This window comes from Schistocerca piceifrons, chromosome 5, assembly GCF_021461385.2.
Source record: "Schistocerca piceifrons isolate TAMUIC-IGC-003096 chromosome 5, iqSchPice1.1, whole genome shotgun sequence".
Lineage (NCBI taxonomy): Eukaryota > Metazoa > Arthropoda > Insecta > Orthoptera > Acrididae > Schistocerca > Schistocerca piceifrons.
Genome location: NC_060142.1, coordinates 306,701,636 through 306,727,915, shown reverse-complemented (window position 1 = coordinate 306,727,915; position 26,280 = coordinate 306,701,636). Strand labels below are relative to the sequence as shown.

General features: G+C 37.9%; 1 protein-coding gene across 1 annotated transcript in view; it reads left to right on the top strand.

The window, feature by feature from the left end:
- LOC124798514 (lysosomal acid glucosylceramidase-like) overlaps window positions 1–26,280 on the top strand; it is a 249,659-nt gene that overhangs the window by 160,063 nt on the left and 63,316 nt on the right. Inside the window, exon 8 of the mRNA XM_047261957.1 lies at window positions 11,584–11,728. Coding sequence (XP_047117913.1) covers window positions 11,584–11,728 — 145 coding nt within the window. The remainder of the gene's footprint in view (window positions 1–11,583; window positions 11,729–26,280) is intronic.

Sequence of the window (26,280 nt, the reverse complement as noted above, 5' to 3'; positions counted from 1 at the left end):
CTCATTAAACACATCTTTGTATTCCCACAACAAACTACCTAATTGATCTGCCTGTTCTTTGTCTAGACTTCCAGCTTCCTTTAGTTTGGTGGCCACTAATTCAGCATACTTGTCTTCACTGCATGCTTCTTCATTGTCTTCCTTGTTAATGTCAATCTTCTCATTTGCAAAAATCGCTCTTCTAATCTGAAAATTGTTCTCTAGGCAATTTTGGATAATTAGTTTAGTCACATGTGGTACATCTGTCTTTTGGTTGGTGAGTTTTAACTTTTTGTTATTCCAGTGCATTTACTCTTTTTATCCAATTCACTCTGAACAAAATGTTTTCATTGAGGTCAGGTACAACAGAACATCCTTGATTATACTGTACATCATTAATTGTGAAAGATATTAAGGCTTGCCTGTTTATAACTTTACTGTGAATATCAGTTGCTCCCTTAATTTTGATTCCAATAACAGGATATTCTTCAAAGTCAGCACTATGTCTTATCTGGTCTCTAAATTTTTCAGAAATGGCACAGACATGACTACCTGTGTCTAAGAGGCAAACTCCCTCATAATTTGCAACTTTTATACATATATACGGGCAACCTAAAACTTTTTCCTTCGTGTTTTCCTCATCTTCATGCAACAAATCACCCTCACTCTCTCTAAAGTCCAAATTGTTTACACCATTTTTTTCTGCACAATTTCTCTTACTTGTCTGAATTTTGCTGAGAGCTACATCAGATGATTGCTTGATGTCATGTCCCTCTTTCACACATTGTTTACTTTTACCAGAACTGATCTCACTGTAAGCCTGTTTATTGCTTCTACCTTCCCAGTTGGAATGCAGTTCTTCACAAATAACTTCGATGACTCTTTTTACTCTGTCTCTGTCACTATAACCCTTGTAAGTATCCCATAAAGTTTCTAGCATCACATCTAAATCATAATATCTGTCCACATGTTTCTTATCTGATGATACCGTCCCAGTTTCCATTGGTACAATCTGGTTCTCATATTCTTCACAAATACTACTGATATCGTCTTCTTCACCATTAATTAAATCTTCTTTAACCTTCATATAAACCACGCCGTCTAATTCTTCCTCCCATTTATCATTACTACTGACACTTTCATTATCAATATTACCACACATGCTACCATCTCCAATACTAGAGACTTCTACAACACTTTACAATGATCACCAGAATTGTTGACAAGTGCACCAGTTCAAGTATCATCACTTAAGTGATTAACAGTGATAGATTCTTCCTCCATTAATTTACTTAATCCAAACTCATCAAGATTACCATAAGAACCAACATTTTCTTCACAAACTTCTTTGCCACACTGATTATATAGACTTGAAATAGTTTCCTCCTCTAACGGAACTTCTTCAACATTCTTACAGATGCTATTACTCCTATATTCAACCCTTTCATTCATGCTTTTCCAGCATTTACTGTCAAACTGTAATTTGCCAATCTGATGTGCTCTTCTTACATTAGTTCTGTCATTTCCACTCCAATATCTTTGATTATTCTGTCTTCTGTAATTATTTTTTATGTCTCTAGGCCAGTGGTGTTTAGCCTGATTTCAGTACTTATTTCTCACCCCAAGCTGACAGGCTCCCAATGAAGTGTCCATCAGTTTAAATTGTCTCATCTTGATTGGTGATTATCTAATTGTTGTTGCCTTTCTCCTGAGGTCTCTCCCTGTTGTCATGCCCTCTGTTTCCATTCCCATTACTATGGTTGATTCATCTGTTCTCATTTCTATTGTAGCCACTATTATTATTCTGATCTTCATTGTCACTCCACCCCCTTCCCCCCCCCCCCCCCCCAGATGGTTGATTGCCAAATCTGCCATTACTTAACCTCTCATTTCTCTCAAAGACTCTATCCAGCTTATCTACATATCTCAAGAACTGATCTACAGAGTTGTTTGGTCCATAAATCAACTTCTACTGTACTCTTTTCAGTAATCTCCTTTTTAAGGCATCTATTTGTATTAGTTCATCAAAAGGTTTGTCTGGGTGTACTAATTTCCACAATTGGTTTTCACAAAAACACTACAAGTTGCCATCGCCTTCCCTATACATTTGACCATTCAAAAACTCACTTTTAATCCCAGCTTGCTCAGATTCTGATCAAACTTATTTAAAAACTTTCTCTCAAATTCATCATATGACATGGTAGAATTAACATTCTGATTGGCCCATGAGATTGCTCCTCCATCCAAAAATCTCTTAAGAAATTTAATTTTAGCATTGGTCATTTCATTACTAAAATTATCTTGACAATGCTGTAAAAAATCAACAGGAAGCAATTTCCCATCTCCTGGAAAGCATTTTGAAGGTATGCCACCCCATACACAATTAATGATCCTAACAAAATTTATTTGAGCTACACCCTCTTGTAATTCTACAATTTTCTTACTTAAATATACAATGTTATTTTTACACAAATCTATTTTTTCATCACACTTCAGTTCTACACTACTTATTTTATTCGTAATGTCTGTAAGTTTTGACTCAGAGTTCCTTTTGTAAGATTCTACTTTTTCATCTAAAGTTCTCCTAGTCTGGACAACCTCTACTTTCAGTTTCTAATTTTCTACTTCTACATGTTCATCTAATTTTTCAATCTCTCCTTGTATTTGGACAACTCTTGTGGGAAGTTGGTTTCTATTATCTCTAACCTTCCTTCTACCACTCCTACACGAGTATTGAGTTCACCCTGCCCTGGCTGAACAGTAATTTTTAGTGCTGCTAAACCATCCTGGATTTGCCTTATCTTACTAGTATCCTGCCTTATCTGTCCCATCTGTTTCCTCACTTCTTGCCTAATCTGTCCCATCTGTTCCTTAGCTTCTTTCATATGCTGCATTAATAACATTAACAAATCATCTCTACCTACTCTTCCCTGCACAATTGGAGTACTCGTGGTGACATTTTCACTGGTACCCTCTCCAAAAAAGCTTCAATCTGTACTTTGATTACTATTGGGCGACAGTTCAATGATGCTTGCTCCTAGGTCTGAAGTGTTTTCCGTTGGTTCCTCACTCATTTTTACCTTGTCGTTATTGGCCATAGTAAATTTCAAAATATAAAAACTTCCCGCACAAAAATGATTGTCACTTTCACAAAAACACTAATTAAGAAAATAAACTGTTATTTGTCTGATCGTTGTGGTGGTGTCCAATAATTTGGTCCTTTTTATCCACACCAACTCTTTCCATGTGGCAACATCCATTTGTTCTGCGCATCCATAACAAAAAATTTTTCAAGACAATTTATGCCTGACATTTGTCTTATATTCACCTGAAACAGTCACTTGTTAAAAATATTTCCACATTTCAAACATCGATCCCAGCTCCTCCACCAATTGTAACGATTCTACATTCTTCTTGATTGTTACTTAAAATTACTTAACTTTTCATGGAGTTCATTTTGATGAAAGAAAATAAATTTGCAACTTCTCATTATTTATTGACAACAGAACTGCATTCTCAACATGATTAAACAAAGCACTTCACAGACATCACTGATCTCTTTGACAAACAGACTCTCAAGCAGGCTCAACAACAACAACTGACTGACTCACAGCCTCACTGCTTTCCCTTATATGGAATTTTAACAACTGCTCACAAAATGTTCCATTATTAATTTTGTATAATTTCAATGTTACAATTAAAATTTACTAAATGTAAAGAAACTGATGTTACAGCCAAATAAGGTATAAAATACAGTATTTGAATAACAATCTTTTCTAGTAATATCTTTAGTTTTCCATAAGAAAATCATTCTGAACTTTAATTACAATAATGTCTCTCACATTATTTTAGTTACATAATTAATTACAGTTTGGATTTGGTTACTAACATGTAATGGTATCACAGATCTTCTGCTTTATCTGATTGCATTCAAGAAAGTTACAAATAAAGCCTCAAATTCTGAAATTGCAAAACTGTGAGATGTAAACAATTGGAGAGTTAATTAGAAATGCAATTACAAGGACATTTAAGTGCAGAGGAAGACATAACAATAAATAACAAATGAAAATACGTTGCTTGCTAATAACTTTCAAGCCATTTCTCAAGATAATGAGGTTCTTTGTGTTAACTCATTACTTGATTGTAATTATGGTAATTAGAGGTGCCAGTCACCTTTGCCAACACTTCCACGGCATTTTAATATTTTCTGCCAAATGTTTATCCCTTCAATTTCTTTATTACACATTCAATCCAGCATTTGTACATAATTTTGTTAATGATAACAATCTCTTGATAATGATGACAATATATGTTGCTCTAGAACATTCCATATGCCTTCGCAATAAATATCAAGTTTTGTTAGCAAATTGGAGAGAATGATATGTATAAATACACACATACAAGGCCTTACTAAACACTGAATTCTCCAATAACTATCCGGATGCATAAAAAAAAGAGAAAAAAAAAAAAATAACAAAAGGTGTAATCAGACATTTCATATGAACTTTGGGGAAGTCTGTATTGTTATAACTGGACCCACTTTTGTTGTTGTTTGTTGTGGGGGTGCATGAGCTGGGCTGCCCCAGCAGTGTGGCTGATCTGGTGGCTGAGCTTATCCTGGATGGTGCAAATAGATGTGTCTCCAGCACTGGTGAAAGATTCCTTGATGTGTGGCCACCAGCAGTAGCTGGTAGCCTTACCGGGCAGTGGCGGAACAGCGTATCCATCCAGTCATATGTCAATATGTGTGTACACAGAAAAGAACATCTGTCCATGCAAGAGTTATGCTGGGATCAGTGTTGCCCATTAATAGCATAAGAAGGAAACCTGTGCAGAATTGATAGGCTTGGATCTTTATAGTTTTTCCATCTTTTATTTTTTTTAAACATTCCCAGTAAATGTTCAGCCATGCCATTAGCTACAGCACAAAATGGAGATGCAGTAATATGCTTGATTTCATGCCAGATCCAAGCTGTTGAAAGCCAACAGAACCAGACTGCACTCCAATATCAGTGACTACAGTTCATGGGGTTCTTTCAACAGAAAGAAACACAGGCCAGAGTGTTAGTCATATTCTCCATCATGGACTGTTGTATTTTGATGACATCTGGGAAATGAATGTGTGCCTATTAAAATCAACCAAATGGCCCCATTGAACAAATCCAAAAAGTGTGCACATACTGTATGCCACAGCTGGATAAGCATGGGCATGGCTGGTGGGCTAGAGACAGTGCAGGTTGCTGCATATGATAATATTGGCTATATCTTCATCAGCCTGTGGCCAGCAAACTTGTCACTGGACCAGGTTCTTTATTCTGCAAATGCCACAGTGGAACTGATGCAGGAGTCACAATACATGGGAGTACAGAACCTCCAGAATCACCGCTCAACGTTGGTGGTCATCTTTATTCAAAAACATCACACATTTGAAAAGATGAAGGACATGGCATTGTGAAAAGAAACAATGAAATTCTGGGTTGGCTGCAAAATGCAGAGCCTGTGGCCAGCTGGCTGAACTGGAAAATCTGTTTTAAAAGTCTATCCTTATATGTAGTCACTGCAACATATCTGGAATTGATGGAAATCTCTTCCGCCAGCTGTCCCAGATGTGAATCAGTGTGGAAGCAAACAGTCACTGTTTATCAAATACCTCATGGCGACCTGTATGGAACTGGAAAAGTGCATCTGCATTTGTGTACTGTGCTCATTTGAGATAATGAATGGAATACTGATACAGTAATCTGACAAGAAAACAGCCCGGTATTGTAACCTCTGAGGTATCTGTTCAGGCAACCTTGACATAGGACCAAGTATGGACAACAAATAGCTTATGATCTGTGACCATATGAAATTCATTGCTATATGCAAAGTGTGGATCTGTGACCATATGAAATTCATTGCTATATAGCAAAGTGTGGAACTTCTTAATACCAAAGATGCCTCCTTCTCTATTTGGGAATAATTTTCTTGGATCTTGATGAGCGTCTTAGAGGCAAATTTGTTAAGCCATTTTGAACCATCTGGGTGCTTATGTGATAGAATGGTCATGACACCATAGAGTAACATGTCTGTGCCCCACACTGGACCTAAATGAAGCTGATACAGGGTCAGACAAGGACCATTTTGGAAAATTTCTACAATGTACAAAATGCTTGGTGATTAACCATTGACTGCTTGAAAAGGGCCTGTCTTCTATGCAATAAATTCAATGGTTTAGCTATCATTGAAATTTGAGGCATAAAACAGGCACATTCTTTGGTATAGCAACATGGAAAATAGCTGCCACATTCTCTGATGTCAATTTAAAGCCACCATGGCTAAGGATATACCCTATATATTAACAGAAGGCTGTAAGGAGGAGCATTTTAATGAGTTACAGTTTAAACAGTCTTACAAAAGGACTAAAAAATACTCTCCACAGATTTTACATGTTCCCCTGCTAAGTCCATCCTTTGACCACTATATCATCCAGATAGGCGATTCATTGAGGAATACTGGCAATAGTTTGTTCTAAAAATTTCTGGAAAATTATTGACGTGCTAGCAGCACCAAAAGGCAATCTGTTATTTTTAGAGAGCACTTGGAGTATTTAATACAAGAATTGCTAGGGAAGGCTTATGCAAAGGAAGTTTACAATAAGCTTTTGAAGTAGTGACCTGAGAGAACTGCTGAACCCTGCCAATTTGTAAAATGGCTCAATAGAATGTGGAAGAGGACATGAAACTGCAACCATCTGACTGTATACTGTATTTTTGAAGTTCCCATAAAGGCATAACATACTACCAGGCCCCACAAAGGCATGACACACATTATATTTGTGAACAGTAACTAAATGTGTCATCCTGCAGCTGTAAGGAATTGTGACAACACTTTTAACTCCTCTCTTAAATGATCCAGTTCTACTACCTTCACATAATCCCAGAAGGCTTTTGTTATTAGGCGAGCTTAAAAAATTTTGAATCTACCAACTCTTTTAGTGAAATGTGAGCAGAAAGATTGTAAGCCATTGCCAGGCCTGGAGAAAACAAGAGAACACATTAGAGTCACAAATAATCCACTTTTGTGCATGGAACAGTATTCTGTATTGTTTGGACTGAATACTGGATAGAAAATCCAAAGGCTGCATGCACACCAATGGAAAAAATATTTTCATCTAAGTTTTTTGCTATTACAAAGAAAGGAATGGTTCTGATCACTAGCTTATATGTCAGTTCCAGAACTATCTGGTCTATCGTTGAATTTCATGATGAGTGTAAGCCTATACCTTAGCTGACACTGATTTTAAAGGTGGAGACCCCAACTGAAGATATGTAGGCTGATTAATAATTGAGACCAAGGGCCCAGTAATGAAGAGGAATAGAATGGGAAAACCAAACACCATTGCTGACAGTGTAAGATTACGTGGTGATGCTCTCAATTCTGTGATGTCGTTTCTTTGCATCAGTGCACTTGACTGCTCATACTATGGCCAGCTCTGCCAAACAACAGTTATATGACACTGGCATCATAATAATGTTGGCAGCTTCATCTAGCATGAAAAGAAAAGCAATCCAGCTGGGCAGTCTGCAAACTGTTTGCAAAAGCTGAGTGGAAAAACGATTATGGCACAGGATTTGAGTACTGTTCACTCAAGTGGGAGTCACTTGCATTACATGACATTTGTGAAATGTCACCATCAAACAAACTAGGTCCCACCACAGTTCCCAGTTGAGATGGCAATTCGGATATCTCACAACCATCAATGTGGATGCCTGAGCTTCTTGAGAAATCTTGGAAGCCATAGCTATATCCAAAGCTTCAGCTAAAGAAAGAATGGACTGCCATAATGCCTGAGAACACACTTCACTGTCTGGTGATAATCTAATTACCACATCACATATTAATGATTATGCTTAAGATTTTCCACCAGAACATGTAAACTGGCATTTTCCTCTCAGGAGCTGTAGATCCATGATTCATGACTGATAACTGTGTGATAGTGCCTTCCAATGTTGAGGGAACTCCAAATGAGCATTTTTGTAGAAAAATGTTCACTTAAAAGCAAGTGAATGATGGCGAGGAGCAGGACTGATGTGTTGGATAAAGGGACCAATTTTTTTACAAGATAATAGAGCTCTAGATTTTTGTATAAGAGAAATGTTTGATTAATATTTATTATGCTAAATGCTTTTGGTACACTTTCCAGTCCACTTAAGCTTCAATGAAGAGATGGAATTGCTGGAAGCAACTGTAGACATGTGGGATCAGTATCCTTCAGCTTCTGCATGAGATTGTGTTGCAGTTCATGCTATTTTTTCCAGAGCTTGAAAAATTTCTGTTTCATCATGGTTGAAACACTCTCCGAAACAAGCTGACAAGTTCTATTCCGGTACGGAGTGTGTTGCAGTTCCAAAACATTATTGCCACCACTGCTGTCTGCTTCTTCACACACAACTTATCGACAATTAAGTCTCAGAAAGTGACAGACCATGACACTTCTGGAAACACTAAGACAAAAGACTTCTAGAGGTAGATATCTCATGGTCATTACATACTCTGAAAGTTTGTTAAATAACTTACATGACAGTGCTGGGGAATACTGTTTGTTGGCTCAGCTGGGAAAGACTTGAGTATGAAGCATAATCTTGCTACACCAATGTGCTGTTAGTTTGTCCACTGAAAACACAATTGGTAGAACACTGAATAAAGACAGTTCTGCATTTGGCAGACAGGCAAGTCAGTGTGCTAGCTGAACAGTAGTAGGTGTAACAACAAAGTCCAAATCGCAGTCCATGACAAAACCAATTAACACAGGTTCATTGTAAACAGATACAACTGAGAGCTTCCTGCAAGAAAAGAAAAGAAAAAAAATCTGAGGTCTGGCTGGTATTTGATCCTATGATGTCTAGGTTTCCAGGTATACATTTCCTGCTAGATCACTAGGCCAAACAGTAATATGTTAGAGATCTGGATAATATTTCTTGGGTAGGGCAGCAGCAGCTGTAATGCCTCAATATGATTCTATAAAATGTGACCCATTTACTTTCTGACACTTTTACCCAATTGATGGTGTCCCCCATCCTGCAGCTATCTTATTTTAAAGAAGTTACTGTTTGCATCACTTCTGCTTAACCATTTTAGTTGTCTGTGACATAAAAATGCTTAAAAAGGGAGGGAGGAAGATTACAGTGTAACCTCCTGTTGACAACAAAATCAACAACAAAGAATGAGCTTGGATTCAGGAGGATGAGGAAGGAAACAGGCCTTTCCCCTTCGCAGACACCATTCTGGCATTCATCATAACCAGTTTAGGAGAAACCATGTAAACCCTTAACTCTTGAGTGGACATGCCTTTGTATAAAGTGCACCAACCACAAGTAACCTTACCTTGTTCCATTCCATTGCTGTTTTACAATTGTTGAGTCCATACCTATTTCTTTACTACTGCTTCTAATAACACGGTAATAAGTTCTACTGCTGTATGTCCAAGTGAGCAGGAGCAATGCAAAATAGGCAGTTGAGTGAGAAAAAATTTACAGTCTGTGCAAGAAAGTAACATAGATTCTGAGCTAGCGTCACAGTCCCACAGTGAGGCAGTTGTCTATTGGTTATTTAGCAATTGGGTAAGTGGTTGGCTGGAATCTGATTCAACTATGCTGTTTATGCTCCAAGTGGGTCATTACTGTGGGGTGACTCTTCTATGCAGCAACAGAGTGATATAATGAAAGTTTATTTTATTAGTGTTTATTTAAACAATGATTCAGGCCATATAATGTAAGTATATTTTATCCTCATTTTATTAAACTAAGCGTAAACTGATTTTGCTCATACTGGTTTACCTTAGTAACATAAAGAAGCTATTCTTTGCATGAGTACAGAGTAAGCCTCATGCCCAATCTTGTTATAAAAACTGGTGCCCCAACTCGAGGGCTAATCTGGGTAGCTCACTGCACCAACTCACTTATAGGAAAACTTAAACATTCTGACAACTGATCTGAGTAATTAAACCATTCCATACATACTTAACACTCTCATTCACCTAATTCATCACATAATCTAGTAGTAAGGTCAGTGAGTGTTGTCTCCTTAATTACCCTATTAAGTCTATCAAGGTAACACAGTGTGTCAGCATTCGGCAGATGACATACATATTCCAATAATTTTCTGCACATGACTGACTGTCCACACTCACACACACACACACACACACACACACACACACACACACACACACACACACAAATGTTGTACAGCTACCTTGGCCCAGGTGACTACCATGTGTCGGCACTGCAGGTCAGGTGGGGTGAATGGTTGTGTTGGGTGGCAGGTGGATTGGGTGAGGAGAAAAAAAAGTTGGGGAACAAGAGGGAAAGTTGGGGAATGATGGCTGACAGCAGTGGCAATTTGCATCATTTATTTCTATTGATCAACTCCTATTATTGTTTCTTTCTTTTCAGATTCCTAATTCCTTTCTTTATTTCTGTATTACTTATTATTTCACTCAGCTATGTCTCCTTTATTATGTAGTGACTCGTTCAATCATTCAGCATTGTCTGTGAAACTCCTTATGAATGAACACATGCAGGAATGTGAAACATGTCAAGTAATGCATACAATAAAGTAAAAACAGTAAATAGTCACTATTAAAAATTTTACTTATTGAGAACAAATAGTGCTATTATCACTTTGAAGCCAGCAAGTTCATCATCAGAAGGCTGTTTAAACTTACATTTATTTTATAATGCTCATGCAGGTTGCCTGTTTTCCACTGTGGAAAACATTCTGTAAAGTGGTGTCTATGAAAACAACTTAGAAAAATGTTTATATTATTTTAATTCACTGTTTGGTCTGATTTTTCCAGCAGTTAATATGACCATCATTAATTTACATGTATGAAAAAAACAAGAAATGTAATGATCTAGACCCAATGTCAAATTACAGGTTTGCATATAACTCAAAAGGTTGGACTATTTTCAGGACAGAGGAAACAAGCATTCAACTTCCTATAGGATAAAACCTGCAAAAGCACTGTGATGTTCAAATCAGCGTTCCGGTTCATGACAAATTCAGTTTATCTGCCACTATCTGAATACTTTTTGTTGTCTTTGTTTGCTCTTTATTGCCTGAAGAAAGAAATTATTATTTGTAATTACCTAGATCAACAATTAATTTCCTATTTTACTGTAATTACTTTCACACTTTGTAACTAAATGAGTATGCCACATCGGTTGTGAATGAAGACAATAATCACAGGCAGCAATAAATTACTGAAGTTTTAAGAAGACTTCCATTGTAATGGAAAGAAAAAGTTAAATACTGGAAGTTAAAAATTAGGATGTGGAAATCATCATTATGAATGAGAAGGAATTTATCAGTACACTAGATTAGTGAGAACATTTAATGACTCAAAACAGGTAATGAAAGTTTTTAAATATGCAGTGATAACACATGTTTTGAACTGTAAAATCAGACTAGTATTATCCTGAACAATATTGCCACTGTGATATTTTTGTAATATATCCCAATTTTTATTGTGGTTATCGAGATCATATCAATCATTTCATTCCAAGTTGGCATTATCATTTAATATTATTTAATTCTAATTGGATTTTTTTAAAATTGCAGATTATGGATGATAAAAGGATGCAGAAATATGTTGATGGTATTGCTGTCCATTGGTACTATGATAAAATATCTCCAGCTCAGATATTAACTGAAACACAAAAGAAATACCCCACCAAATTCATTATATCAACAGAGGCTAGCATTGGTGAGTCATGGATAAGTGCCTTACTTAAACACCAATAGTTGCTAATGAATTTCATTTTTCCATGTATAGAAAGAACTGTCTTGGTACCTAATGCAGGAAATACCTATACATTTTGATGTTAATACACTAGCAATTCATTTGTTCTCATGAAACAAAGATGTCTACAAACATCTGCAAGGATTTCTTCAGTATTAGTACATTTACATAACTACACACATTGAAAATGGCCAGAAAAACTGTTTTAGAGAAATATTCTTCTGTTATCATTTCTCTTTCCATTTCTTTTTTAAGAGAGAAATGTTTCATGTGTGATGTTTCAAGTATATCTGATTCTTTGATATTTGTACATAAAGTAGATTGTGCCATTGTTCTTTCATTTAAAACATTCTTAAATGAGAGCATGGAGACCATGACAATAACTGCTGATGATCAACCACACCACAAATGATCCACCAGTTTCTCGATTTCCCGTTTTAAGAATTCACAGACATCATGTTGGATGTGGGGTAGAGCACCATGTCATTGGTGAAGTCCACACTGTCAGTTTCCAGTTGTGAGATGAGGCAATTTTCCAACAGGTCCAGTAACAGATGTCCTGTAACAGTATTTTCACAGAAAAAAGGGGACTTTATACTTTTAACCGAGAGACTGCACAGAACACATTAACTTTTGGTGAGTCTTGAATGTGCTTCATGACAGTGTGGGGATTTTCTGTCCCCAAGATCATATTGTTCCTTGTGCCCTTTCACTGAGCCATTTAAAAAAGAGAGAGAGAGAGAGAGAGAGAGAGAGAGAGAGAGAGAGAGAGAGAGAGAGAGAGAGAGAGAGAGAGAGAGAGAGAACCATTGCTACATGACTGAAGATGAGTTTCTTACAAAACCCATACTCTTCCATAAGCTGTTGTAACTGTGCTGAGAATTTATAGTGTCTTACTTTGTCATTTGTCTGTCATTTGTCTAACAATTGAAAGTGGTAAGGCTTCAGCTTCAGTCATGTCCTTAAAATCAAATGGTTGATTATTGTATGTTGAGCTCTCAGCTTCCTCTGTTCATCAATTTTTGTGGGAGATGTACCAAACTTGCCCACACTCAGTGAACTGTTCCTTCATTCTCTGCAGGCCAGCCTGTTGATGCCCTTTCCGAGGCATCCCAAAACTAAACCGAGCATACAATTGGTGAAAGGAGTTGGCAATTGGTGGACATTTGTTGAACTTCATTCTGAAGTGTCATTGCACTATTATGGCAGACACTTGTAAATGCATTTAAGCATGACTATGCTTTCTTGGTGGCTGTTGCCATTTTGCCTTACTGCTCACTGCTGCATTCTCAGGGCAGAAATCTGAAGTGCAGCTACAACGATACAAAACTTTTTCATTTGTTTGTATGAGTGTTGAGTTTTGTGACAATATGCCAGGTAATGTAGCTACAGTGACTTTACAAAACTATTCAGTCATTTATAATAAATTTGTACATACAGCTTCTGGATGTTACACTCTCCTTCATAGTGCAGGAATTCACAATGTAGGTGGATAGGTAAAAGCACCATGTCAAGGCAGGTCTTAAAATTTCTGAATTTCTTTTTGAGATCTTTGATAATGAATTTTATCCTTTTATTAATATTGTTCTAAAATTTTATCAATACTGCCAATTACTGTATCAGCTGCAGAACACACTTTATGTACCCTTCAGCATTTTGAAACTTGGCTTAGAGCATCCATGGAAAATACAAATCATTGTTCTTGCCTTATTACGGGCTGCCCATTATCGAAGTTTCAGTTTCAAAATGCTGTTGAAAGAGAACCACTGCTCAGAATAATGTCAAATTTGAATGGCATATTATAGGAACAGTGACTGCGTGTCAGTAGCCCTGCAGAAGTTCAGGACACTAAAGGGTATGAAAAAAGACATTGGTCCAATGTCTGCTAAGGGTCTGGAGAAAATAATTAAAAAATTTGGAAAGGCAGGTTCTTTTAAAGTGTAATGTGGCAGAAGGAGGATAGCATTTTGTCCAGCATCTGTTGAAGATGTGGCCACAGCACTGCAGCGGTTGTGTGCAAAAATGTGGTGCACGGGAAATTGCCCAGCCCATAGACATGCCTGTGAGCACATTGCATAGAATCTTATGAAACATCCTGCATTGCTATCCATACAAAATCAGCGATGTTCAAGAGTTACTTCCTGCTGGACTGCCAGCAAGAGTGATGTTCACTTTGGAATTTTTTGCTCATGTGGAAGTGGACTATGTAAGTCCGTGTTGTCATCAATAAATGTTACGAGAGCCTTATGCACACAAATGTCATTCCAGATGTTCAACAGCATGGACGTGTGGGTAGGATCATTTTTATGCAAGACTGTGCTCCTCCACACATTGCACAGCCCCTGAAGCAGCTGCTGCAAAGATATTTTGGAAATGCTGGAATTATCAGCTGTCATTTCCCTATAGCCTGGCTTCCCAGGTCACCTGATCTTAATCTCTGTGACTAATGGCTGTGGAATTATCTGAAAGAAGTTGTGTTCAGTGCTCCAATTATGAACATAGTTGAACTGAAGGCATATACGGTTCAACACATTCAGAATGTGACCCCCCAAGGCACTCTGATCTGTTGTGGAACATGCGGTTTCTTGATTTCAACTTGTGGCAGAACATGGTGCATTAGATATTGAACATCTCTTGTGCCAGTCTCATGACATTTGCTTTTTATGCAGTTTTTGGCCCAAGCACAGTTAAAACGTGATGGCATTTTACTTATTATGTGGTTTTTTGGCTCAGGACAATTAAAAACCATGAAACTTCTGGAATTAAAAACCAATTTTTCCTATCCAATGTGGTATGACCTCACTATGGTTGATGGGATTACTTAAAAGTGCCACAACTGTTGACTGCCAGTCTTGTGCAGTCCTGTACATTGAACAGTATGGATGTTATAATGTGCAATTGAAGCCATAGCTGTCATTTTGTTGTTCATCTGCCACTTTTACCTGACCTCATTTTCATTAAGACACTTAGAACAGAATCTATTGGTAAAATTATCATGGATTTTTCATTTTGTTCCATATTTCCTCTTAAACCAATAATATACTGTTCAAATTTGACATTGTTCTGGGCAGTGGTTCTCTTTATACAGCATTTTGAAACTGCAACTTTAGTTATGGACACTCTGCACATATCCATCTGGGCACTAAGATTGATTTTTGTGCAGTTATTATAAGATTCACACTGTTATAAGAAGGTACTTCAATTTGTTCTGTGAAGTCTTATATTACTAAATTACAACAGTTTATGTTTCATTGTTACTATAGTAGTTACTGTAAAAGTACTGTTTCTGGCAAGTTAAAACTGAGAGCACTGGTAAGTTGCCACCACAGAAAGGAATAGTGGAAGGGGTACAGAAATGTGAACCTAGAGAATGTACAGTGAAAGCAAACTTCATGTTGAACAAAAATAATATGGGGATATAGTTGTCACACTGTAGGATATAGGTGTCACATGAAGACACCCATGAAAAACACATTTTCAAAATTGCCTGAACACATCCAAACTGTGACCCTCTGTCAAATTGAGATATGAGTTCTGCTGCTTACATAAGCTTGTTTCTTTGCACTGTTTGCTCCACAAAATGTTTTCTTCTTAATATTCTTATTTGAGTCACAATTACATGGTGAAATTAAAATTGCTCACTCATGTAATAACTGTGTGCTGTAAAAAAACTACAGCAAGAAGTTGTGTAACAACTTACAAATATATTTCTGTTGAGTGTAACTGCAGCTGAAGTAATCCATGTTTCTGAAATAAATGCTTTCAGCTTTATATGAGGTTTTACAGGAACATGATCAGTTTCGTGATTTCAAATCGTATCATCAGGTATACATGATTTCTTCCAGTTCAGTAGATGAAAATACACCCTTTTAGCCATGTGAGGCAGTCTGTCAGAATAGATATGATTTGAAATTACAAAACTGGTTGTGTTCCTGTAAAACTTCGTATACAGCTGAAAGTGGTTTATTTGAGAAACATAGATTACTTTAGCTGTGGTTGCTCTCAACAGAAAACTAACTGTAACAGGCTACCTCGCAAGGCTAACAACACATGCTTTCATCTACTGAACTGGAAGAAATCATGCACACCTGATGACGTGATTTGAAATCATGAAACTGATCACAGACATGTAAAAGTTCAAGTACAGCTGAAAGTGGTTTATTTCAGAAACGTATTATAACTGTATTTAAAAAACATAAAAGATGTGATAATTTAGTTCATGATAAACATGTAAAACATGCTCTCACACATTCTCAGTCAGTGTAAAATTTTAGTTAGTATGCTAACATAAAATACCGATAGACAAAACTACTACTTCTAGCTTCCACAGTCAAAACACTGGATGCATTTTCAAAACTCATCTTCGCAGTTCATTACTGGAAGTGTCTGCAAAATAATAGTTGACTCATCAACTTACAGAAATTCATACGTGAGAATCACTGCCTATATATCCTTGACATTTTATCATTGACAAGCCCAAAATGACTGAATTTTGCTGTGGTGTTATTGGTGGGTACTGTGAAGAGGATTGAATTTCGGTGGGCCTGGAGTTTCTAATGATAGATTCAAGATCTGATTGATTTATTGGAGCCAAGAAGCCTTACCTTGTGTTTTCACAAATATATGGAGCTGATGACAAAAAAATGCTTGATACAGAGTAAAACAAGATAGGGCACTTGCAACAACAACAACAAAAATGTCTGGTTTTGCAACAATGAAGTTTCTTTTACCTTAAACTGCTAATAAATGAAAATATATATTGAAATCCATCAGGGCTGAACATTTAGTTAGCTAATACTCATCTTTGTTTCTGGGCTATCTCCAGTGCTGCAGTAGCTGTAAAAGAATTTGTGGGTATCTGCTCCACCAAAATTTGCTGCTTGCTGTGTTCTTGGCACTGTAGGCTAATGGTTTGGTAATGACAAGATAAACTTCAAGAAGTCCAGTTTGACATGACATTCTCTTTCAGGAGTACATGATTATTGCATAATATGGTTACAAAACTATTACAAAACTGGGACACATAAACTGTTTGAAAACTGAGACCCTGATGAATGATTCATCACTCCTTATATATTATTTTAACAATTACTGGTTTTGTCATCCATTATAGAAATAGAAAATTTATGGGTTACAATCAAAAACATGCTGGTGTGTGTGACGGTTCACTTTATTTATTTCTTCGTTTGTTGTCCTTGGTGTCAACGTACTGTGTTGTGATACTGGCTGAAAAATGGGTTGTGGAAGTACGACACTGACTACTTTAAATAATGTAGCCAACAGGGACACAGCTGCATTTCGGGTAGTTTACTTTCGCTGTTCACAACCCCCCCACCCCCCATTAATACACAGTTATATATGGCCAGTACAATATTAGTTTTAACTTTCCATAAGCCTCATAAATAGTTTGCCGGCAAACCTCCACACACTAGCTGTTGATATACTTTTCGGGATGTGAGGTCGTGGTCCAAGAACTTTTCTGCTCCTTATGTTTCGTCCAGGCTGCGCTGGACTTCCTCAGAGGCGCTGCTCCACTGAGTCTTGCCGACTGACTGGTCGGGTGTCTGAGAGCGACTTATATATTGTAAGAAAGGGGGGCGTGGTTCAGGTGACACTTGATGAGCAAAACAAAGGAAGTAGGTTACAGTATGCTTGTTCGCCCACTGGTTGAATACTGCTCAGCAGTGTGGGATCCGTACCAGATAGGGTTGATAGAAGAGATAGAGAAGGTCCAACGGAGAGCAGCACGCTTTGTTACAGGATCATTAAGTAATCACGAAAGTGTTACGGAGATGATAGATAAACTCCAGTGGAAGACTCTGCAGGAGAGACGCTCAGTAGCTCGGTACGGGCTTTTGTTGAAGTTTCGAGAACATACCTTCACCGAGGAGTCAAGCAGTATATTGCTCCCTCCTATGGATATCTCGTGAAGAGACCATGAGGATAAAATCAGAGAGATTAGAGCCCACACAGAAGCATACCGACAATCCTTCTTTCCACGAACAATATGAGACTGGAATAGAAGGGAGAACCGATAGAGGTACTCAGGGTACCCTCTGCCACACACCGTCAGGTGGCTTGCGGAGTATGGATGTAGATGTAGGTGTAGATGCTGAGGGAATTAGATTAGGAAATGAGACACTTAAAGTAGTAAAGGAGTTTTGCTATTTGGGGAGCAAAATAACTGATCATCGTTGAAGTAGAGAAGATATAAAATGTAGACTGGCAATGGCAAGGGAAGCATTTCTGAAGAAGAGAAATTTGTTAACATCGAGTATACATTTAAGTGTCAGGAAGTCATTTCTGAAAGTATTTGTATGGAGTGTAGCCATGTATGGAATTGAAACGTGGACGATAAATAGTTTAGACAAGAAGAGAATAGAAGCTTTCGAAATTTGGTGCTACTGAGGAATGCTGAAGATTAGATGGGCAGATCGCATAACTAATGAGGAGGTATTGAACAGAATTGGAGAGAAGAGGAGTTTATAGCACTAGTTGACAAGAAGAAGGGACCGGTTGGTAGGACGTGTTCTGAGGCATCAAGGGATCACAAATATAACATTGGAGGGCAGTTTGGAGGGTAAAAATCATAGTGGGAGACCAAGAAATGAATACACTAAGCAGATTTAGAAGGGTGTAGGTTGCAGTAAGTACTGGGATATGAAGAAGCTTGCACAGGATAAGACAGCGTGGAGAGCTGCATCAAACCAGTCTCAGGACTGAAGACCACAACAACAACATGGAATCTTATCAAAACTAAAGTATATATGTTTTTTTCAAATTTATACTTATATGAACTGGCCATATGAAAACCCTCATACAAAATATTAACGTATAGTATATTGTACGTTTGCACAAAATGTGCACAAGTTATACTTTTAATAAAATTTAGGCCTCTCCATCATACATGATGTCCTTTTTGGGTAAACAAAGATTAAATTTTAAGAGATATATCACTTTGTACATGTCCTGTCTTTCTAAATAAAATAAATTCTCATGGGTTGCAAAACGTTAAATTGCACTGTGCATTGCAGATCACTTTTTTTAGACAGAAAATTTTACTTGCTCATTGCTCATTATTTTTCACAAGCACTTTCACACTGAGCTTTTACACATTTTCTCACCGAATTAGCAATGTCTTCAATAGGTCCAAGTGGCAGTTAGTAAGGAAATGCGTTGCTATCAGTTCCCTTGGAAGTGGTTCTCCTCTGCCACAGTAGGTGAAAAAATTATACAAAACATCCTTCTTTAGTACACTTACTTTTTCTTCTAACTTAAGTATAAGAAAAAAAAGTTTAACACTAATGGCAAATGACAGTCATTACATCATACAAAATACATTATGTAGTCCTCATGATATCACAATAATTAGCATTAAAATTGACTATAGTATGAAAGGTGGTGGCTAGAAAAAATTTTAAAATCAAGTGCACACTACACTACAAAACATTACTCTAAGTCATAAATGTCTGAAACTGGTTAAACTTGAAAGACTTTTTCTTTCTTTCCCATTTGCAAAATAGCAAAAGCTCAAGATGTGCAGTAGCTTAGATTTACTGATCATTAGGTTATGAAAAAAGAATAGAGTCACCATCGCATAACTTAATTACTACTCAAATCAAAATTAAGGGGATGGAAGTCGCACCAAATCATTGCCCTACTTCCCTACTCCACTCTGTGCACTACTCTCATTCAAACAGAAAATTAAATCCTCACAAAGTGACAAAATGTTTACAAATAGTTGACCTGTCAGAATATTCACGTCAGTCTAGCATCACAGTTATCAGTTAATCAGAAAACTTTTTGTTCTTCGTTCCAGTATTACCACTTTAAGCTCATAATTCGTCAGTACATGAATAACAGTTTTCAGATATCCTATAGATCCAATGATGCAACATTATATAACTTGTACCTCACTAAAATGTTGCTCTTTCTGTTAAGCTCTCATTCATAGCTGCAGTGTCATGAACTGCACAATATACACAGTACCAAATGTGTGCCTAGTTCACAATTATATCATCAATACAATTACACCTCATTTGTTTGTATACAGTTATCTTTTTCATTACTCAAGTGTCTGTCAGCTTCATTATTTTACTTATCTTTCTTCTTAGTTAACTAGCAGAGTGCATTCTCAAAAAATATCCCTACTGCACAGACAGGCTCCCTAACCATTAAGATCCTAACATTATTCATTATTTCATTATTTTATAATTGTTTTGTTATCTAATAAATAAACACCTGCTCTGCTTATCTAATGCAAAATCGACCCTACTGACAAACACTCCACAGTAACAGATCCTTATGCTAAGGCAAACTTAACTTTCATTATCGATTAAACAAAATTATCACTTAGAAAAACTGTTATTTCACTGTATTCTATCAAATTGTTTAAGATTCTAGCCTGAAGGGCAATATACACTCAAATCTTGCTTACTCTTTCCACACATATTACTCCAGGCAACTATGTTTAAAGTTGGGATTCCTTAATGTTAGAAAAGGCTGTAACATGACACAGGTAGATAGATATCTGACATATACTAATTGCACCGAACACAAACACTTCTACTATACCACAATTAATATTAATACCTCATATTCAAGACGGTTTATACTGCATTTTGCCTCTCCTGCTGCACCAAATTATACCAACTTCACACATGAGCTGATTACTTCAGATTTTAATTATCCTTCACATATGCTGACACCTTTCATTTTCAGTTTACCTTACCTCTTTATCTGACATTAGTTCTTTAACCATGGTACCACTTTACTTTCTTCCATCCTCTTATGATTCTATTACTAATAACTAACACAACGTAATATATAAACACATCCAAAAAAGTTTTGCATTATCTCGGTTCTGAAGCATGTGCGATAGGCTTCAGGTCTGGAGAACATGCTGGCCACTCTAGTCGAGTGAGGTCGTTATCCTGAAAGAAGTCATTCACGAGATGTTTATGATGGGGGCATGAATTGTCATCCATGAAGATGATTGCCTTGCCAATATGGTGCTGATATGGTTGCACTATCGGTCTGAGGATGGCATTCACGAATCGTACAGTCATTACTGCACCTACCAAGACCACTGATGGCATACATCAGCCCCACATAATGCCACCTCAAAATAGCAGGTAACCTCCACTGTGCTACACTCACTGGACAGTATGTCTAAGGCTTTCATCCTGACTGAGTTGCCTTCAAACGATTGTCTGGTTGAACTCATATGTGACACTCATTGGTGAAGAGAACGTGATGCCAATTCTGAGCGGTCCATTCGGCATGTTGTTGGGCCCATCTGTATCATGCTGCATGGTGTCGTGGTTGCAAAGATGGACCTCACCATGGAAGTTAGGAGTGAAGTTGCGCATCATGTGCATAATCCACAGGTAGTGGTCGTCCACTGCAGTAGCATCTACATCTACATTCATCTACATTGATACTCCGCAAGCCACCCAACGGTGTGTGGTGGAGGGCATTTACGTGCCACTGTCATTACCTCCCTTTCCTGTTCCAGTTGCGTATGGTTCGCGGGAAGAACGACTGTCTGAAAGCCTCCGTGGGCGCTCTAATCTCTCTAATTTTACATTCGTGATCTCCTCGGGAGGTATAAGTAGGGGGAAGCAATATATTCGATACCTCATCCAGAAACGCACCCTCTCGAAACCTGGCGAGCAAGCTACACCGCGATGCAGAGCGCCTCTCTTGCAGAGTCTGCCACTTGAGTTTATTAAACATCTCTGTAACGCTATCACGGTTACCAAATAACCCTGTGATGAAACGCGCCGCTCTTCTTTGGATCTTCTCTATCTCCTCCGTCAGACCGATCAGTCCTTGGGTGGCCTGAGCGAGGCATGTCATCGACAGTTCCTGTCTCTCTGTATCTCCTATATGTCGGAAAAACTTCATTTTGGTTCACTCCAAGATGCTAGGACACATCCCTTGTTGAGAGCCCTTCCTGGCACAAAGTAACAATGTGGACATGATCGATCTGTGGTATTGAGCCGTGTACCTCCTCCCTGGTGAATGACTGGAACTGATCGGCTGTCGGACCCCCTCCGTCTAATAGGCACTGCTCATGCATGGTTGTTTACATCTTTGGGTGAGTTTAGTGACATCTGTGAACAGTCAAAGGGACTCTGTCCGTGTCCACAGTCACCGTCTATCGTCAGGAGTTTTGGGAACTGGGGTGATGCAAAACTTTTTTGATGTGTTTATATACAACACTGGAGAAACTTGTTCTAACATATTTCTATACTAAAGTATGCTGCTGTACAAAGTCACCTGAAAGTAGAAGGCAGGCTGTCTCTGATGCACTTATAAACTACAGATAGGATAGGAGAAGAGTTTGACTGTTTCAGAAATCATGAAAAATTAGACAGACAGCTGGGGTAGGCATTATTGCCACATAATGAATATAACACAGAATGTTGAACCCCCCACTTGCTATTTGCACAGGATATTAGGCTCAAATATTATATCAATGCTGAGATTTTGAATTACCAAGAATTTCACTCCAACAGCTGTCCTGCCAGTTCCACAGTTAATAGGTTCTCTTGTTTCACACTCTTTGATAGCTTACCAGTAGCACCAATAATTTTTATTCCAGAAACATGCATCACTACTATACCCTCTGTGTTCTTAATAGATTAAAAAAAAAAAAAAAAAAACCTGTGAAATGTCATTCAAATCACTACCACTGTCCAGTAAACACTTAACATTTATGCTTTGTATACTTGCTGTTATTACAGGGTGCCACACTACCTTTTTCTTACCATGTGATCTTCTTCATACAACAAATCTTCATTAATCTTTCCCCTAGAAAAACTATCACTCTGCTTACCATAATGATTATCAGACACAGTCAAATGAAAGATGGCATGGCCCTCTTCCTTGTTACCACTCTCCAATTCTAACTCTTCACTAGGCCTAATATTATCCTCCTTTGATCTTTCTTTATTAACCACATGGCCATCATTATCAATTATAAATTCAAATACCTCGTCCTTGTCACTACTGGTTCGTAACTGCTAACAATATTACCACTACTGTCAGAATCAGACCCACTGTCATTTTTACAGTCCTCAAATATTTGGCTAACTAGTTAATTCTTGTTTCCAGTATTAGACCACAAAGCAGAGCACCTGAATTCCTTATGTTCTCTTAAAAATTTAACATCCATTTTGACACTTTGGACGTCCTGAGCAACAGCAACAGAATCTGTTTCATAACTTAATTTTACACTACTGGTCCTTAAAATTGCTTCACCAAGAAGAAATGCAGATGATAAACAGATATTCATTGGACAAATATATTATACTAGAACTGACATATGATTACATTTTCACGCAGTTTAGGTGCATAGATCCTGAGAAATTCAGTACCCAGAAGAACCATCTCTGGCTGTAATAACGGCCTTGATATGCCTGGGCATTGAGTCAAACAGTGCTGGCGTGTACAGGTACAGCTGCCCATGCAGCCTCAACATGATACCACAGTTCATCAAGAGTAGTGACTGGCGTATCGTGATGAGCCAGTTGCTCAGCCACCATTGACCAGACGTTTTCAATTGGTGAGAGATCTGGAGAATGTGCTGTCCAGGGCAGCATCCGAACATTTTCTGTATCCAGAAAACATGCAGTCGTGCATTATCTTGCAGAAATGTAGGGTTTTGCATGGATCGAATGAAGGGTAGAGCCACGGGTCGTAACACATCTGAAATGTAACATCCACTGTTCAAAGTGCTGTCAGTACGAACAAGAGGTGACCGAGACGTGTAACCAATGGCACCCCATACCATCATGCCGGGTGACACGCCAGTACGGCGATGACTAATACATGCTTCCCATGTGCGTTCACCATGTTGTCACCAAACATGAATGCGACCATCATGATGCTGTAAACAGAACTTGGACTCATCCGAAAAAATGACGTTTTGCCATTCGTGCACCCAGGTTCGTCGTTGAGTACAACATCGCAGGCACTCCTGTCTGTGATGCAGTGTCAAGGGTAACCACAGCCATGGTCTCCAAGCTGATAGTCCATGCTGCTGCAAACATTGTCGAACTTTTCATGCAGATGGTTGTTGTCTTGCAAACGTCCCCATCTGTTGACTCAGGGATCGAGACATGGCTGCACGATCCGTTACAGCCAAGCAGATAAGATGCCTGTCATCTTGACTGCTAGTGATATAAGGCCATTGGGATCCAGCACGGCGTTCCGTATTATGCTTCTGAACCCACCGATTCCATAGTTTGCTAGCAGTCATTGGATCTCGACCAACGCGAGGAGCAATGTCGCGATACGATAAACTGCAATCGCGATAGGGTACAATCTGATCGCAATAGGTTACAATCCGACCTTTAACAAAGTCGGAAAGGTGATGGTACGCATTTGTCCTCCTAACACGAGGCATCACAACAACGTTTCACCAGGCAACGCCGGTCAACTGTTGTTTGTGTATGAGTAATTGGTTGGAAACTTTCCTCATGTCAGCACATTGTAGGTGTTGCCACAGCTGCCAACCTTGTGTGAATGCTCTGAAAATCTAATCATTTGCATATCACAGCATCTTCTTTCTGTCGGTTAAATTTTGCATCTGAAGCACATCATCTTCTTGGTATAGCAATTTTAATGGCCAGTGGTATATTATAGTAACTTCCTTCTCTCTTTTTACAGGATAACGACTGCTATATGCACCATCATCCAACATCTCACTAGAATTAGAATGTACACTTGTCTTACTACTATCGTTTACATGAACCTTACCTGTTGTCACAGCACATTTATATACACATGGCTCTTCATTACTACCTGCTCTAGTGCAAGCCAAAACTGGAGTTTTATCTAGTTTAAATGGTTTGATCCAGAATTAAAGTCATCTCCTCCCTTTCTTTTACTTGAATTCCTCCTACCATTTCTGTGCCCATTCTGGTTATCCTCCACCCAACCATTCCTTGAATTTCTATTGTAATTGTCCCTGTTCATCCTATTTATCTGAAATTCTCTCCCTGATTGATTATTGTCATCAAAATTCCTCCTACGATCTTCCACTGAGGACTTCACCCTCTCCACTTTATCAACATAATTCAAGAAATGACTAATATTACCCCTAGGGTCAGGTTCAAGCAATTCTTACTTTCTGAGGCAGCTTAGTTTCTAAACCCATAATTATTGATTCACTACCTAGCTCTTTGTCTAGATATTTCAGTTTGTTTATCCAAAGCTGACAAAAACCTTTCACAGTACCCTTCCTAGAGTCAAATTTCTCTCCTCCCCAAAATTCACTCAAAATTCTCTGCTGCTTCTCTTTGGACCAATATTCATCTAAAAATGCTTTCCAAAGCTATGCCATGAAGTACAATTATCAACTACCTGAGCTGCCTAGCCATAAGCATCCCATTTCAAAAAACCTCTCACAAAAGATATTTTCTCTTTATCATTCCATGTGTCAGGCAAATCGTTAAATTCCCTAATTAAATCCAGTGGATGCACTTCCCCATATGGTTCAAAATTATTACATTTCTTACAACTAACAAATGAAGGACTGTTTGGGACACTACACACTCCATGCTTTAGATTTTGTACCTCTTCCATCTTTTTCTCCATTTGAGCCAATTTGGAATCTACATTTTTATTTACTTTTACCAGTTTTTCCTCTACCACTACTGCACACTTGGTGTCTATCTCTGTTTCTAAATCGGTTTTAATGTGATCAATTTGTTTCTCAAGCTTAGCACTGTTTTCAGTACGAAGTTTCCATACTGCTTTGACTTCATCCTTACACAGTTTTTCAGAAGCCTCCACCTTCCTACTATAGTCATCACAAAGCTTCTTTCTCTCTTCTACACATTTACTACTATTAATGTTAATTTCTCATTAATATTCTGCTCTACTTTCTTTATCTTTTCATCACAATCTTTCTCTACTGCCTCAACCATCTTATTTAATTCTGAAAGGCTAGAGCTAGCTACCTTAATTTCCTTTTTAATTTCTTTCTTCAGTTCATCTATTAGGGCAGTCAGTCAGTTTTAGTACAACTAATGTCTACTTTCATACTACAGATGTCTTCCTTCAAAGTATTTTCCACCCTGCTAATGTCTTTTTTCATACTCTTATTACTCAAACTACTCATAATTTGCCTTAACATTGCTTCCAAGTTTCCATTTGCAATAAAATATTGTTCTTGCTGAGTTTCTCTACCAGATTCCTCCTCCTTAACCTTAATGATCTCACTCACTTCAGTTCTGCTTTCGTCCATTTTGCTCACATCACCACACAATGTAGAAGACACTTTTTTATCATCCCATCTACAATAGGACTTTCGTCCCCATCATTCAAAGTTACATTCATGTTTGATTTATAATCACTATCATCTACTGACCCAGGCCCCTGCTGTGTCTTGTCTCCCATCACAGTGTCTTGTTCATTAAAGGTACTCATTATTTATCACTTAGTATAAAACAGATTTTGCTGTGAAATTACCTTATTTTTAATCACTTGTCTCCTGTTGCTGC